The sequence below is a fragment of the Megalops cyprinoides genome, chromosome 6, assembly GCF_013368585.1.
Source record: "Megalops cyprinoides isolate fMegCyp1 chromosome 6, fMegCyp1.pri, whole genome shotgun sequence".
NCBI lineage: Eukaryota > Metazoa > Chordata > Actinopteri > Elopiformes > Megalopidae > Megalops > Megalops cyprinoides.
This window is the reverse complement of record NC_050588.1, coordinates 23,300,390-23,313,805: the sequence shown is the minus strand read 5'-3', so window position 1 is coordinate 23,313,805 and position 13,416 is coordinate 23,300,390. Positions and strand designations below refer to the sequence as shown.

The window sequence follows — 13,416 nt, the reverse complement described above, 5'->3', positions numbered from 1 at the left end:
GCCTTTGCTGCGCCAGGCATCACGCATCGAGAGGACGAGCGGTTTGCGATCACTTCACCCCGGCCTGCCAGGGGTCAAAAAATCAACAGGACGAGCAGCGTGTGATTGCTGGCCTCATTTGTGATTTCCAAATATTGCAAACAAAATCCTTTTCAAATAATCAGTTCAAAACTAATGGTCAAGCACTGTGTTGCAATCTGAAAAACATGGATTTAAATGGAAGTGTTTTGTTAATCAGAGCACAACACTTGGAGATATTTGGTTTAGAATCCCACATGGAGTAGGTCTGCTGAATTGTGCAAGCGATCCAAAGAGAATGCCAGAGATCAAATTAAACCTAAATTGGAAACATAACCTCAGGTAAGAGAGAGTTTGCAAGCAAAACATTCATTACTTTATTCTCAGCATCTGCCTGTCTTTTCAACAGAAAAAAAAATATGATCCATGAACAACTTATGCCAGGATTGCTTGAAATAAAATACGTACATAGGGTAGCAATACAAAAAATTAAATGTGAGGGAAAATTCAGTGCTTTCATGGCTGGAGAGGGACAAATGCAAAGCCAACGTGGCTTCTGTACTGCAAGATCACTTGGAAACTTGAATAGGATCCCGAAGAGTTCTCACAGCTTTCAGTGCACCTCCACTGCATTAGCGATGGTGTACACACACACACACACACACACACACACACACACACACACACACACACACACACACATAACAATAAATCACACCTCAAATGTGAGAAAGTGCCACTGGCCCCACTTATTGATCAGAGCTAAGAAGGGCGGCACCGTATAACATTCTGCCAGATCAATACAGTAACGTGCCGCCCTCCACTCAATCTTTTCAGAGAGTGGAGCGGAACAGCCTCGGCGACACAGAAAATACTTGCCCCGCCCCTCCCCGACTTCCCCCCCTCCCCCCACCACTGTCACTCATTTCCGGCATGACGGCCTCCTCACCTCCACCGGGAACCTGCGGCCATTGATGCTGTGTTCGGACCCCGCCGAGCCGTTGCTCTGACCCCAGTGGAACTCAACCTTCTCCGCCTTGAAGCGCCCTGGCAACCCGGCACCCCTGACGAAGTAATCATCCTTCAGCAGAATGGCCACTGAGAGAGGAGATGGGGAGAGGAGAGGGGTCAGGCTCGTGGAATTGTATGTACATTCATGTCCATAAAGCAACGTATCACTCTGAAGCTCAGCTCACACAAACACACAAATACACACACCCGTCAACATGCACGTACACACAAATACACATCAGCACCCATCCACACAGACACATGTCTGCAAACAGGTACATGTACGCCTACACGAACATGCAAACACACACATACACACACACACACAATCAAATACATTCTGACACACATTCACACAAAGTCTTGGCTATAGTTATATTCCGTCCAATATTTCTATGGAGATGGATAAGAGAAATAGAACAATCCACCCCATTAAAAGGACTGACATTTAAGGGCACGGCCAGTATTTAGAGTTTATCTATTTAGGCTCTTTTGGGAGATGAGTAGAATATTATATGTACTCCTTCTACAGTGCTTCCACTAACCTCAAAGGCAAGGTCTCAAATGAAGTGCTAATTTGGCTGGCAGTAGCTATCTCCTCCACCATTTCAAATTGGTTTTTCAAGTCTTTTGTCCTTTCATAAAACTGTGCTGAAATAAAGGGGGAACTGATAGGACAGGGCTTAATTTTTCACAGCACTGGATAGCCAAATTGGGTTTCGGCAGGCCCAGTCTTTAATTAACCAATACGACCTTAAGTAAATGCTCTTTTTGTCAGGCAGATTTCTTATTCTGATTGAATTTTTGGAATCGTTTTTAGTCCCCTTTCACATGAGATTTCTGCCCCACTTACAATAACCAGTCAGGCTAAATGAGTGTCCTGGTTTGTCATCTGAGCAGCTCCGACCAGCTCCTGAACTCAGCGAACACACAATACACCCCTTACTGAGCATCACCCAGCTCTACAAAACCAATTCACTTTCCTCAGGAGCCAAGACCAAACAAAGACACTTCCCACAGCAACATGACGAGCACCTAGGGTGGTTCTCTGAAAATGATCAGCTGCCCACTCTACAATTACCATTTAAAACATGCATATGTGCATCTGCTTGAAATGAATGAATACCAACTGTGAAAAAATAGCGCTTAGTTGGATACAGCAAGTCAGTGGCCCTTGGTAGGACGATCTGCCTCCCTCTGTTTTGAACTCGACTGTGAGCTCCACCGAGGCCAAAGCGGTGCTCTATTCCTGCCCCGGTAGAACCGCTGCGGCAGGTCAACATCACGTACACCGAGATTACAGCGTGTGAAGGTTGATCCTCCCCCATTAGGGCAGGATGGCTCGAACAAATCTGAAACAACAGCGGAGATCTCTCCACTTGGCAACCCTTCCAGCGGAGCCAAAGAGATAAACACAAAGCGCACGGCTAAAGAGGATGACGACCGTGAATGGCGCAGGGCGCCTGCGGTGAGCAGATTCCATGGACGCCCGTGTGATTTTCGCAGCCCGTGTGGATGCTGAGCAACAGGGAAAAGGGCTCCGTTTTTTTTTTTTTTGCCTGTGAGCGCCTTGACACACTGCCGATCTGAGCGGGGTAACGGATTTCTGCTGTTCTCGTGTCATTTGTTTCTCCTTCTGTGGATTTGGTGCCGTAATCCTGTGTGAGAGTGGTGTGGCCCTGGGAGGTGCATTAGTGATGCTTGCCAGTGTTTCAGCGCATTAACAACCCAGCAGACACTAAGCTACAGAAACCTTGGACAGCAGTGTGTGAAAACGAGAGCCTGCATCTAAATAAATCCTTGATCAATTCAAATATTTTTCAAGGTTCTAGTCCTCATGAATTTGTTAAATGGTTTATTTGACATCCTTCTGTGGAACACACACACAAACATCTTTAGAAATACCTGAAATAAATGCCCAGCTGGAGGTTGATGGAGTCAAAGTTCAGGGCAAAGGTTTGTGGTGAGAGTTATATTGCATAATTGCATAATTTACATCAGCAAAACATATTTAAATGTGCTTTCTGCTCTCTTTCTGGACTCTTCCACCACCCCAAGCCGAGGACTCTTCTCTGTGAGAATCCAGTTGATACAATGTTCCGTTGTCACTTATAAATAGTAGAGAATTTATGAATTATTCATGGGACTATAAAAGTACATTTTTTTCCCTTGCTTTGCATGCATAATTTAGGGGGGGGGGGGGTAAGAAGTGAGAGGCTACACTATTTGATGCTGCAGCTGTTGTTTATCGGAGAGGCTGTTGCTGTATCCTCTTTTTTTTCTGGGGGGTGGGGTGGGGGGGTAGGCCACACAGGATGATGTTGTGCGTCGTCACAACCCTAGCGACTCTGCACCGTTCCGGAGGAAGTGCCACCCTACTCGTTGCCCACATGCCTTGGGAGTGCTACCTGCAGCTATCGGAGTTCCGCTCCTACGCAAAGACGCCGGGATGCGTTCCTAATATCTGCAGCTTGGGCACGCTCCGTCTCCCTGTGCGAGTGATGCAAGCAGAGGCAACTCTCTGCGCTAAGATCAGTGGCTGGCATCACTCCAGGGTCCTCCATAAGATGGACTGGCCCTGATCTTACAGCAGACGTCCATACACTTGAGAGAGAGCCCTCCTTCCTCAAATCAGGGACAATATGTTCACGTTCTCATGTTGTGAGAAACATGCGCACGCTCTGGGCCAGGGTGAGTTCATGGACTGCAGTGTGCTTGCTCATTTCTGCTCTGACCTCTGCTCTTAATTTCTTTAATTAGCCCAAACACTTATTCACGGTCTTATTCTCAGATATTCACAAATGACAAATCAGAGCTGATGACTGTTCGTATACTCAGGACATATCTTATTGCAGTGTATTATAGGATATGCATAGCTAGTTAACTAATTGGACCAATTAATCCTGGGGGTAGAGAAAAAGAAGCAGCACACATGGTCCCCCCAGGAGTTCAGTTTGACACGTCAGTTTTATGCTAACGTGAACATGAAACAATGTCCCAATTAACAGATTAGCCAGCAACTGCGAGCATAATTGTCATGGAAGAATGTGGCTTTGATGTAACTGTCACCTACCCTTCCACTGTCATGACACCGAGCTGTAAGCGGCAACAGTAGGAGGAAGTTGAGAATGTATTCACGAGGACACCTGGCTGTTTTGACTGCTGTCAACGGCGATATCAGGCAGCCATGGCCCAGTTCCCCAACAACATTTAAACTCCATCTAAAATCATCCCTAGCAGCCGATCCATCTTTGTGACAGTCTGAAATTGCTTGAAAACCCCTCCTTAGACAGAAAATCCATCTGAAACCTGAATGCAAACATCCACTTGCCCCCATCCCGGCACATATGACATTTCATCTTTGTTACTGCAAGTTGTGAATGAATGTAAGCCGCTGACAGCCGAGTGCATTTAACCTGCCACCGGAACAGGCTCTGGGGCGCTGCCACCCAGGAACTGGCCTCACCTGTTTTTCCCGTGTTCTTCATGGACGTCTTGTTCGACGACTCCGTCTCGAACCCGTCAAGCGTGAGCTCTTGGTACTCTAGGGAGACTTTGGTGGCCTGATCAACGATGTCGATGGGTGACTGGTTCGCCTCCCGGCACTCAGGATTGGTTGAGGCCCAGCTGTCTGGCCCATATGTCCCTTAAAGAGGAAAGAACAAATCATCATTATATGATCATGTGAAAGCTGAAGACTCCTCTAGCCTATTATTTTGGAGATATGGATGAGGTCTGGATGGGCACTGTCCAAAAGGAAGAAATACACAGAGGTGTTGTCGCTTCTGGATAAGAGCATCAGCCTAATGAGTAAATGTGATTGCTAAATCCTCATGGCTGCATGACTTCTTTAGACAGAATTAAGGTTCATATTACCTCTGGGCAAAGCTACTGTTCATCTTGGTCATAGGAAAAAATGAGACAGCCTTATTTCTGAGTCTTGCTACAACAATTCTCTAAAAAAAAAACTTTAAAGATGAGAGCACCCAATACTTGGTAATTGGCAGCCTGATGCAGTGACCTGAGAGGGCAACAACTCATCAGAAATGAAATGCACACATACAGCAGACTTCTCTATGACCACACGCTGCTTTTCCTGACAGCTCCCAATTCCTGCAATTGAAGTCAATATGTGTTTTCTGTTGTATCGCTGTAACACACAGTCTGTTAAAATGCGCTCGGTCTTATGAGCACTTTTTTATGCTTCCTTGCTCATTATGACTGTAGCTTTTGGCCTTTAACATGCTACTAGGCTGCCTTTGGATCTCTCTGTACTTAAAGTTTGCAGTTTCATTTGCAGCACGGAGACAATTGACAGCTGTAGTTCTAAGAGAGATGTGAAATCCGTAAACGCTGCTGAATCTATTGAGGTCAGAAGTCCATGAAATGCAACTGAACTCTGCAAGATCTGCTATGTGGCACCTCTGAAGCATTATCTGAGGCCAGCTATAATAGGCCTCCCCATACAGCAACCATAGCCCTTATGGGGACCACTGTGGTCTGTGGGAGCCACAAGGAAAGAAACAGAGAGCAGTCTCAGGCACTATAGAAATATGTGATTAAAGGGAAAGAGAAAATGTCAGATTTCACAGGGGGGGGACAGGAACTCTCTGTTCCTGTTGCTCACAGCTGTCTGTGAGAGGAACACAGAGGAATCACAGGCTAGATGGGAGGCATAAGATCCATTCTATAATCACTCTGGGATCAAAAATCATTGATACAACATCATCGAGAGGCCTCAGGAATCCTCAGGGCCAGTAGCCATTCTTAAATAATAATGGCACAAAAAACAATGAAAGGAAGTCACATATGCAGAAGAAAGCACCTCAATATTCTAAGAGCCTTATGACGACTGCCTGTTACAGTTTTGTATGAGACCAGATTTTGGTATGCATCTAATTTCTTTGCAGAATGTACAGTTTTGAATGCAGTATATACAAGTAAAACACTCAGCAGTTTATGACAGCATGTCACATTGGCTTAGACCTGACTTCAAGGTTTGAAAAACAGTATTGATCAAATAGTATGGAAGAAATAACTCAAGAAATTACTACAGGTTTGATCAATAAGAGGGACATTTTTGGGTCACAATGATCAACAGCACCTCAGGTTGATAAAGGACTGATAATGGTTGATTACCATAACTAAATAAAAAGACAACTGTGTGTTAGCACTGTCTGCATTTATACTGTCTACATCACATACTCTTTGGTACGTTTTTCAGACTAACACAGTGTTGTTGTTATAATGGGTTGGCTCTCACAGCATACAGATACAAACTGGGGCATCTGATTTTTCTGTCAAATGAAGACAAACACAGAGCAATATTTTACAGCCTGTGGTGGAACTATTTGCTTGCTGACAAACAAACCACTTGTATACATTCAACAACTTTATTAGGACTAAGTGGGCCAGCTTGTTGGTAGCTGGCTATAAAAGGAGGTGAAAAGATGAAAGTTGCTCGTTAAAAGTGACGGGCATCCCACTGTGAGCCCACTAGCTACATACAGAAAAGAAAAAGCTTGGTTATATTATTTACAAGGCTATATTTAGAGCAAAAAAAAAAAAACTTTCTGCTTGTTGTAGATTTTGTTAGTAAAAAATGAAAAAACTTGCATCAGCCATGAAACAAAGAATACGGAAAGAGTAAAATATAAAGAAAAGGAAAACTGAGGTTAAACTATTAGCCGCATCCAACGAATAAAGCTTGAGCAAATGTTACAGGCAAGTTACCACTGCACAGACACAGCGATCAGAAAGTGAACTCATAGTCTGCTCTATTTCATAAATAGAATACATTGCAGCTTGCAGTAACCATCATGTAGACAATAAAGTATTTACTTCACATATTTTTTTTACACTTTAATACATTAAATGCAAGTGTCTGAATGACTTAATATTCATGGTGTTTAACAATTCTTCAAATCAGAAAGTGACTGCTAACATTGTGTATCAATGTTGCTAAGATTTCACTTCATGTGGGGAAAGATAGCCCTGCATGTTGAGGCTATTAAGTAAAATAAAGCATAACTTGCGGAAAGATAGCTCTGTTAGCTTTACACATTATGCATGTGCCTTAACCAGTCAAATTATGTAGCCTATTAGGACAGCACATCAGCCTTTGTCTTACCTCAGTTAATAGGTAAATTAGCGTAATAACAGTCTATAAAACACAATGTTTGTTAACATTATGACATGTCTAACTTTTTCTTTGTTCTCCAACTGTATTAAAATACTTCTAAAAACCTCTGTGTGTTGGTCAAACTATTCTATAGCTGAGTCACTGATTGGAATTATTTGTGAGAATCAGTGAAGCAAGCAAGTGCCGGGAAGAGTCCCACCTCAGTACCATGGAGAAAAGAGGTGCTATTGGGGCATTATCCCAGTCCAATATGTCAAAGCCAACAGCAAAGCATATGCTTATTACTGGCTGAAATTATTAGCCAACCAATATATGGGCCCAGCCATAGCTTTTCAGAACAATGAATACCACCTTAGGACTTTTGCCAACCTTTGGAATCTAAACTACACAAAACGTTATGCAGTCTGGTTTCTTTTCATATCATAAAGTTAGCAGGAAGTTTCACTTTCTTTACAGGCTTTTTTTTATATTTAATTGGAGATTGCAGGTTGCGAAAGGGCATGTATGAACACTAAAAATGGGATAATTCCAATCAAGATGCACAGTGAGAGGTTTCACTCTGACAGTTCCTAAAAAAAAAAAAAAAAAAAAAAAAACATCGGGCAGTGACAATGGAGTTATATCAGTAACACCCTTATTCCTGTTCCAGACCAATTGGGTGAACAAAAGTTCAAAGCTGAGAACTTTTTGATTTAGTGCTGCTGACCACAGGTTAATAAGAATATGAGCTTGCCAGGAAAACATTCTCGACTTTTTGATGTATTTGCTTCGCAGGAAGTCTTATCCAGGTCAACTAAAAAAAATCAGTTCAAAGAGAGGGATCATAAACCGTTCTTTTTTTGGGCAATTTTTCACCAGGCCTTAGTTCAACTCTTCTGTACTGGCACTACAGATCCATTCTCGGTTCTGTTCTTCTGCAATCTTCAGCCTTTTACCTGAACGGTGTTCTTTACAAAGAAATTACATGCCTCTGAATTCCTCCCACTGTGATCTTCACATAGCTAAATCAGATTTTGCTTGACATAATACGTGTAACGAGCAAGCAGCACCACCCTAATTAAATATCTCCTTGCAAGGATTTTTCAAATATCCTGAATATTCGCATTAGAACAATAGACCCACTTTGTTCACTGATATAATTATTTTTCATTTCCTCTAGAAGACCCTGCAGAGTCAGAACTGTAACATGTAAAGCCAGTGGAATCAGGCAAGTTTTTGAGAAGAATTCTTTAAGTCAGAACTCAGACAATTATTTTACCTGCAGCACAGCCCTGATGTGCAGCTACCCCTAGAGGGATGTTCAGGGCCTCTGTAACATACAGTATCTTGGGAGAGGGGCAGGGAAAGGGGCAGGGAGGGGTGCTGTTCCTGCACCATCTGAAATCATCTCTACTGCTTGCTCAAGCTAAAGTGCACCCTTAATTGAAAGCAATATTCACTCCCGGTTTCCTGAAATGAATTTGTCTCCCGCTCCTTGTGCCCGCCGCGCACCCGAAGCGCTCGCTAATGTCTGTTTCATTCAATTAGGAAGCACCTTCTTCTCACGCCCCCAATTGCAGCCATGGGGGCATTGACCGGAGAGGTCTGGATTTCATACCAAAGAAGGGTTTTATGGATTTTGGGCAACGATAGCCTCTAATGAATGCATCAGTGAGCTGGTGTAAAGCCACTGGCCCCTACTCTAATGCAGCTAATGCTGTATATCTGGACCACAGATGTTCCATTACCAGATCCACAGCAGACGCCCTCACATTGTAAAGGTGTAAAAAAAAGCATTGTGCCTCTTCATGTAATGGTGCACTGTGTGTGTGTGGGATGACCTGTAGCAGAGCTGATGCCACTGCTGCATAAGGGTGAGGTGAAATATTTTCATTACTTGAAAATTCAACTGTAAGGTCACTTTATAATTATTTGGATCGGTATCTAAATGCTTGTTAATTAACAAAAGAGTGAAGAAAAATTTAGTTTTGTTCTTTCTCATTAATATTCATAAAGAACAGCCAAAGAGTCTGGCATAAAATAAGATGATTCAATGACATTATTAATGTTCCTGTCTGAAAGCATGAAGGAATGCAGATGTCTTCTCAGCAAGTCATTCTTTACTCACAGAACAGGGGCTCGATACAGTTCCTGGAGGAGGGGAGGGTTGTTATTCAATTACTGGAACATTTGATCTTGGGACCAATACCGTATTTGAATATCAGCTGATTCAAAATGCTCATCAATAGTAGCAGATGATAGTACCCTACTTGCTCTTCTGTATCTGTCTATCTCCAGCATGTATCCTGAAAAGGTGAGTGCAGCTGATGGGAAATGAGCAGGAAGTGTGAGGTCAAATCAGCACTCCGTTGCTCTTTGACCTCCAGGCGACATCTTCTCCAGATCAATGCCCTTCGATCTTCTCCTTCCTGTTCAGGGGACACTCATAAACCTCGACACGGCACCACTATCCTGAAGCACACCAACCCACTTGCACGTCCCTGAACTCTGCAAACAGGCAGTGGGCGAATGCTTTACACACATTCTCACACAGAGGCCATCTCTGACATTAAAGATTCCCTCCTTAATTATGTCCTAATGGAGCTACATGCCCTTTCGATTAAGAGATAATTGTCATTCAACTAAATGTTGTTAGGCTTCTAGTGATTTCTTTCATGTAGTAATGCTTGTAATTATTCTTGTAAGTGTACTTTCTAACACATTACAAATGCTGCTATGCACAGTGTTCCCATATTATAATGTGTGCATGACCAGAGTTACTATATATTATATACAGATACTCACATGCATATGTGTGTGTCTGTGCTTTTCAATGTTACTATAGAAGTAGACTGACATGAGACACTCTATTTTGACTCTCCATCAAAACTGGTACATTCACTCAGGTTTACAGTATTCTTTGATCATATGGAAGGTGGGACACTACTGTATAAACTATTTTCATCATTCTTGTTCAGGTTATGAAACAGAGCACAGAACATTTCTTAGCCCACACCCTAACCACCCCCAACACACACAACCCGATGACAGGCTGGGCAGGAAGTAGGCAAGGATAGCAGGGTGGGAGGGGCTGGGGAAAGTGCAATGACAGGGACCGGCTTGGTGTGAAAGGGTGGGGCGGGCACGTTTAAGAAGCTAATAAGAAGCAAGTAAGGAGGGGTACTGAAAGAATCAGAATATGTTTTTTTTGGGTGATGGCCCCTGGATCAAGAGATTCTCTCAGTTACCTCCAGGACTAACAAGTTAACATTATATGTTTCCTTCAAAAAACTAGCGGGATACTGCCTGAATACTTGCAGGATCACATACATTTCTCACTAGAGGGATGGGACCAAAATTCTCTTTCAGACTTCTATTGTCTTCATGTGGCCTAACAGGCAATTACCCAGCATCCTTTAAAAAGCATGTTTCTTTAAAGTCTGTGAATAGACAACCGGAAATTAAAAGTTGAAAGTTTCTTCTCTTTCTCATAATGGATTATGTTTTGTCCCCATTCAATTAAGAGTAGCTCTTCAACAGGCTACATACTTTTGACCTCCCGCAATCCAAATTACAATACTACAAAAGCTCATATTCATGGCACAAACAAGCCATTTGAATTTGACCATGGAAAGAGCCCAATTATAAAGTGCTTGTCTAAGCGCAGCATGGCATCTTTGAATGAGTACACGGAACTGAAAGAATGTCTACTAAAAACACAGAAATAGAAATAGTAGAAACTGAGAATGAATGTGAAAGCAGGAGGTATGGCACTTCATGGCTTGCATGCTGTCCCAGCACCTATTTCAGGACATTTTATTGCCATTCCTTAGTGACACACTTCTATCAAGATTACTCAGAAATGGCAGAAATCAATGCAGTGAGGAGGCTGTTGGTATTTCAGTGATCTTGGCTAGCTTGGAGCAGCACTATTGAGTCACTCAAGGTATTACATTTAATCTCACTGCACAGACACCAGCGGGGCCCGCTCTCTCCGTCCTTGCAACGCATTACAGGAGACTTTTAGCCATTCATTTATACCTTTTGCTTCAATTCTCAAAATCCAATGCTCTGGAATTTAAACCACATACTTGCTTCTGCCACAGCCAAATCACACGTTTCCTGAATTTCAAGAGACAGAAAAGAAGACAAAATGCAAAGACATCTTCAATTAGCATTGCAATCTCTCACCCTCCCCAAACTCCAAGATTTCAGAGTTGTTAATTAGAGGAAGAAAAAAATGTGGTATTGCAGTGCATTTATATGCCTTCGCACTGTGCTACCTGTAAAAGGGTTAGCTGCAGGGTGGGGGTGGGGGTGCTGCCAAACTGAACAAAAATCCGGTATGAAGCAGGAGTGCCACAAAGCCAGGCCTAGAGGACCCCAAGTGAGTCAGAGATGAACCATTCCGCTCCATAAAGCGTGCATTTGTTTTCATTGAAGACATTATCTATATTCGTTATTAAAAATAATATAATGGAAGCTTTAGAAAACATAACCAAAATGCCCCTTTTGCAAATATCACAAGAGATACTCATTTTTACAGAGTTTTTCCCTGAAATTAAAACATTTGATATAAAACATATAAATAAAGAAATATCTTAAGAACAAGCGTCCAACCAGCCCACTGATAAGTGACATTAGGATTAGTGCAAACGCACGGATGAAAGGACAGAGACACTTCTTGTGCAGGCCGCAGTGAATTATCTGCACTGAAACAGCAGGCATGGGTGTTTGTGGTCAGAGCCACTGTCAGCACAAGGAGAGAGAGATCTCTCCAGGACATGAGCGCTGGTGCATTAGAGCACTCCGTCACTGAAAGCCACCATTAGACGGGCGATCTGGCCAGGATTTATTGTGCCCACATCCATTAGGCTTTGATGGTGCCGGCAGAATTTTCTGGCATGGGGAGAAAGATGCTTTTGTGACCGGGGTCCCAGTTCTGTGGAGCATGGTGCTCAATGCAGGTTTGTGTCCGACAGCCGGGGGTGGTGGAGGGGGGGATTCAGAGTTGGATTGCACCGAGGAGCAAACTGTCACTCACTCCCTCCCTCCCTCACAGGAGAGGCTGTCACTCTCCGGGTCTGCGCGTGACAGGGACAGGATGGATGATAGACAATTCCGCCTGAGATTTCCTGGCCTCCGCGACCATTTAGTCGCTAATCGCACCGAAACAGGAGCGGCCTGCTCCAGGCCTGTCCTTGCCTGTGCGGTCTTATCTCTCGCAAACTCCCCAACTGCCTAATTGGATCGATGATTCAGCTTAATTAGTCAAACTGGCCACGTGCTCGGGGATCAATGATACAGAGACTGTGAGAAAACACACAGGATTGTGGCTTTCCAGGAACGTGGCCATCTATCCTTTCAGACAGCAATTTCATTTCAGGTATGGATCTGCCTTGTGAAAATTATGAAGTCACTGTCCAGAAAGCAGGAAATGAGCATACAAACCAGAACTGATGGAACAGTGGCAATTCCACCAGACTTTCACCTGTTCCATTACTCTCCTGGTAACTTTCATTATGTTTTCATGGATATTTCATGACTTCTTAGCCCAGTACAAAATGAAGACATATTCAGGTTTATTTGCACTTGGCTATTCAACACACTAGAGAAAAAAAGACTTAAAATACCTGCTTCTACACCTTTCACACCTGTATTATTGGCCTTGAGTTATTGATCTAACACACCAGTGTACTGAAGGCAGACACATGAAGAGAAATACCAATGAAATCTACTGCTTCCATTTACTTACATGTATGAAAACATTTAAACTGAGGATATTCGTGTGCTAGCCTTCAACTGAGGCAATTTACACATTAATATGTTGACTCATTTCACCTTGAATGCAATCGCTTTTCCATCCACATTTCCCATGGGCCCTCAGAGGGGTAAAAATAGATTGTCTGCCAGTATGTCATTTTGAATTAATTAGAAAGCTGTGTCTCTGTCTCTGGACAGCCAAGACAAATCAACAGAACAGCCTTGTGGCTTTTCAGATCTGTCTGTGACACATCCCCTAAGTGTCTTCACTATCTGTCAGAGCTCATATCACAGCTATCCCCAAAACCTGAACAACCCCCCCTCAGCCACCACAATGCACCTTCCCCACTGACCCAGTCTGTGTATCACCCTACCCAACAGCATCTTCCTCTGCTCTACTACAATCCTCTCTCTACATCGCTCTCTCTCTCTCTCTCTCTCTCTCACACACACACACACACACACACACACACACACACACACACACTTTTCACACATCCTTT

General features: G+C 43.3%; 1 protein-coding gene across 2 annotated transcripts in view; it reads right to left on the bottom strand.

Annotated features, from left to right (window-relative positions):
- The window catches only part of ptprga (protein tyrosine phosphatase receptor type Ga), a 197,928-nt gene that overhangs the window by 75,743 nt on the left and 108,769 nt on the right, over window positions 1-13,416 (bottom strand). For both annotated transcript variants that reach the window (XM_036530207.1, XM_036530206.1), the window contains exons 3-4: window positions 4,496-4,675; window positions 968-1,116 (exon numbers count right to left, since the gene is read on the bottom strand). In XM_036530207.1, coding sequence (XP_036386100.1) covers window positions 968-1,116; window positions 4,496-4,675 — 329 coding nt within the window. The remainder of the gene's footprint in view (window positions 1-967; window positions 1,117-4,495; window positions 4,676-13,416) is intronic.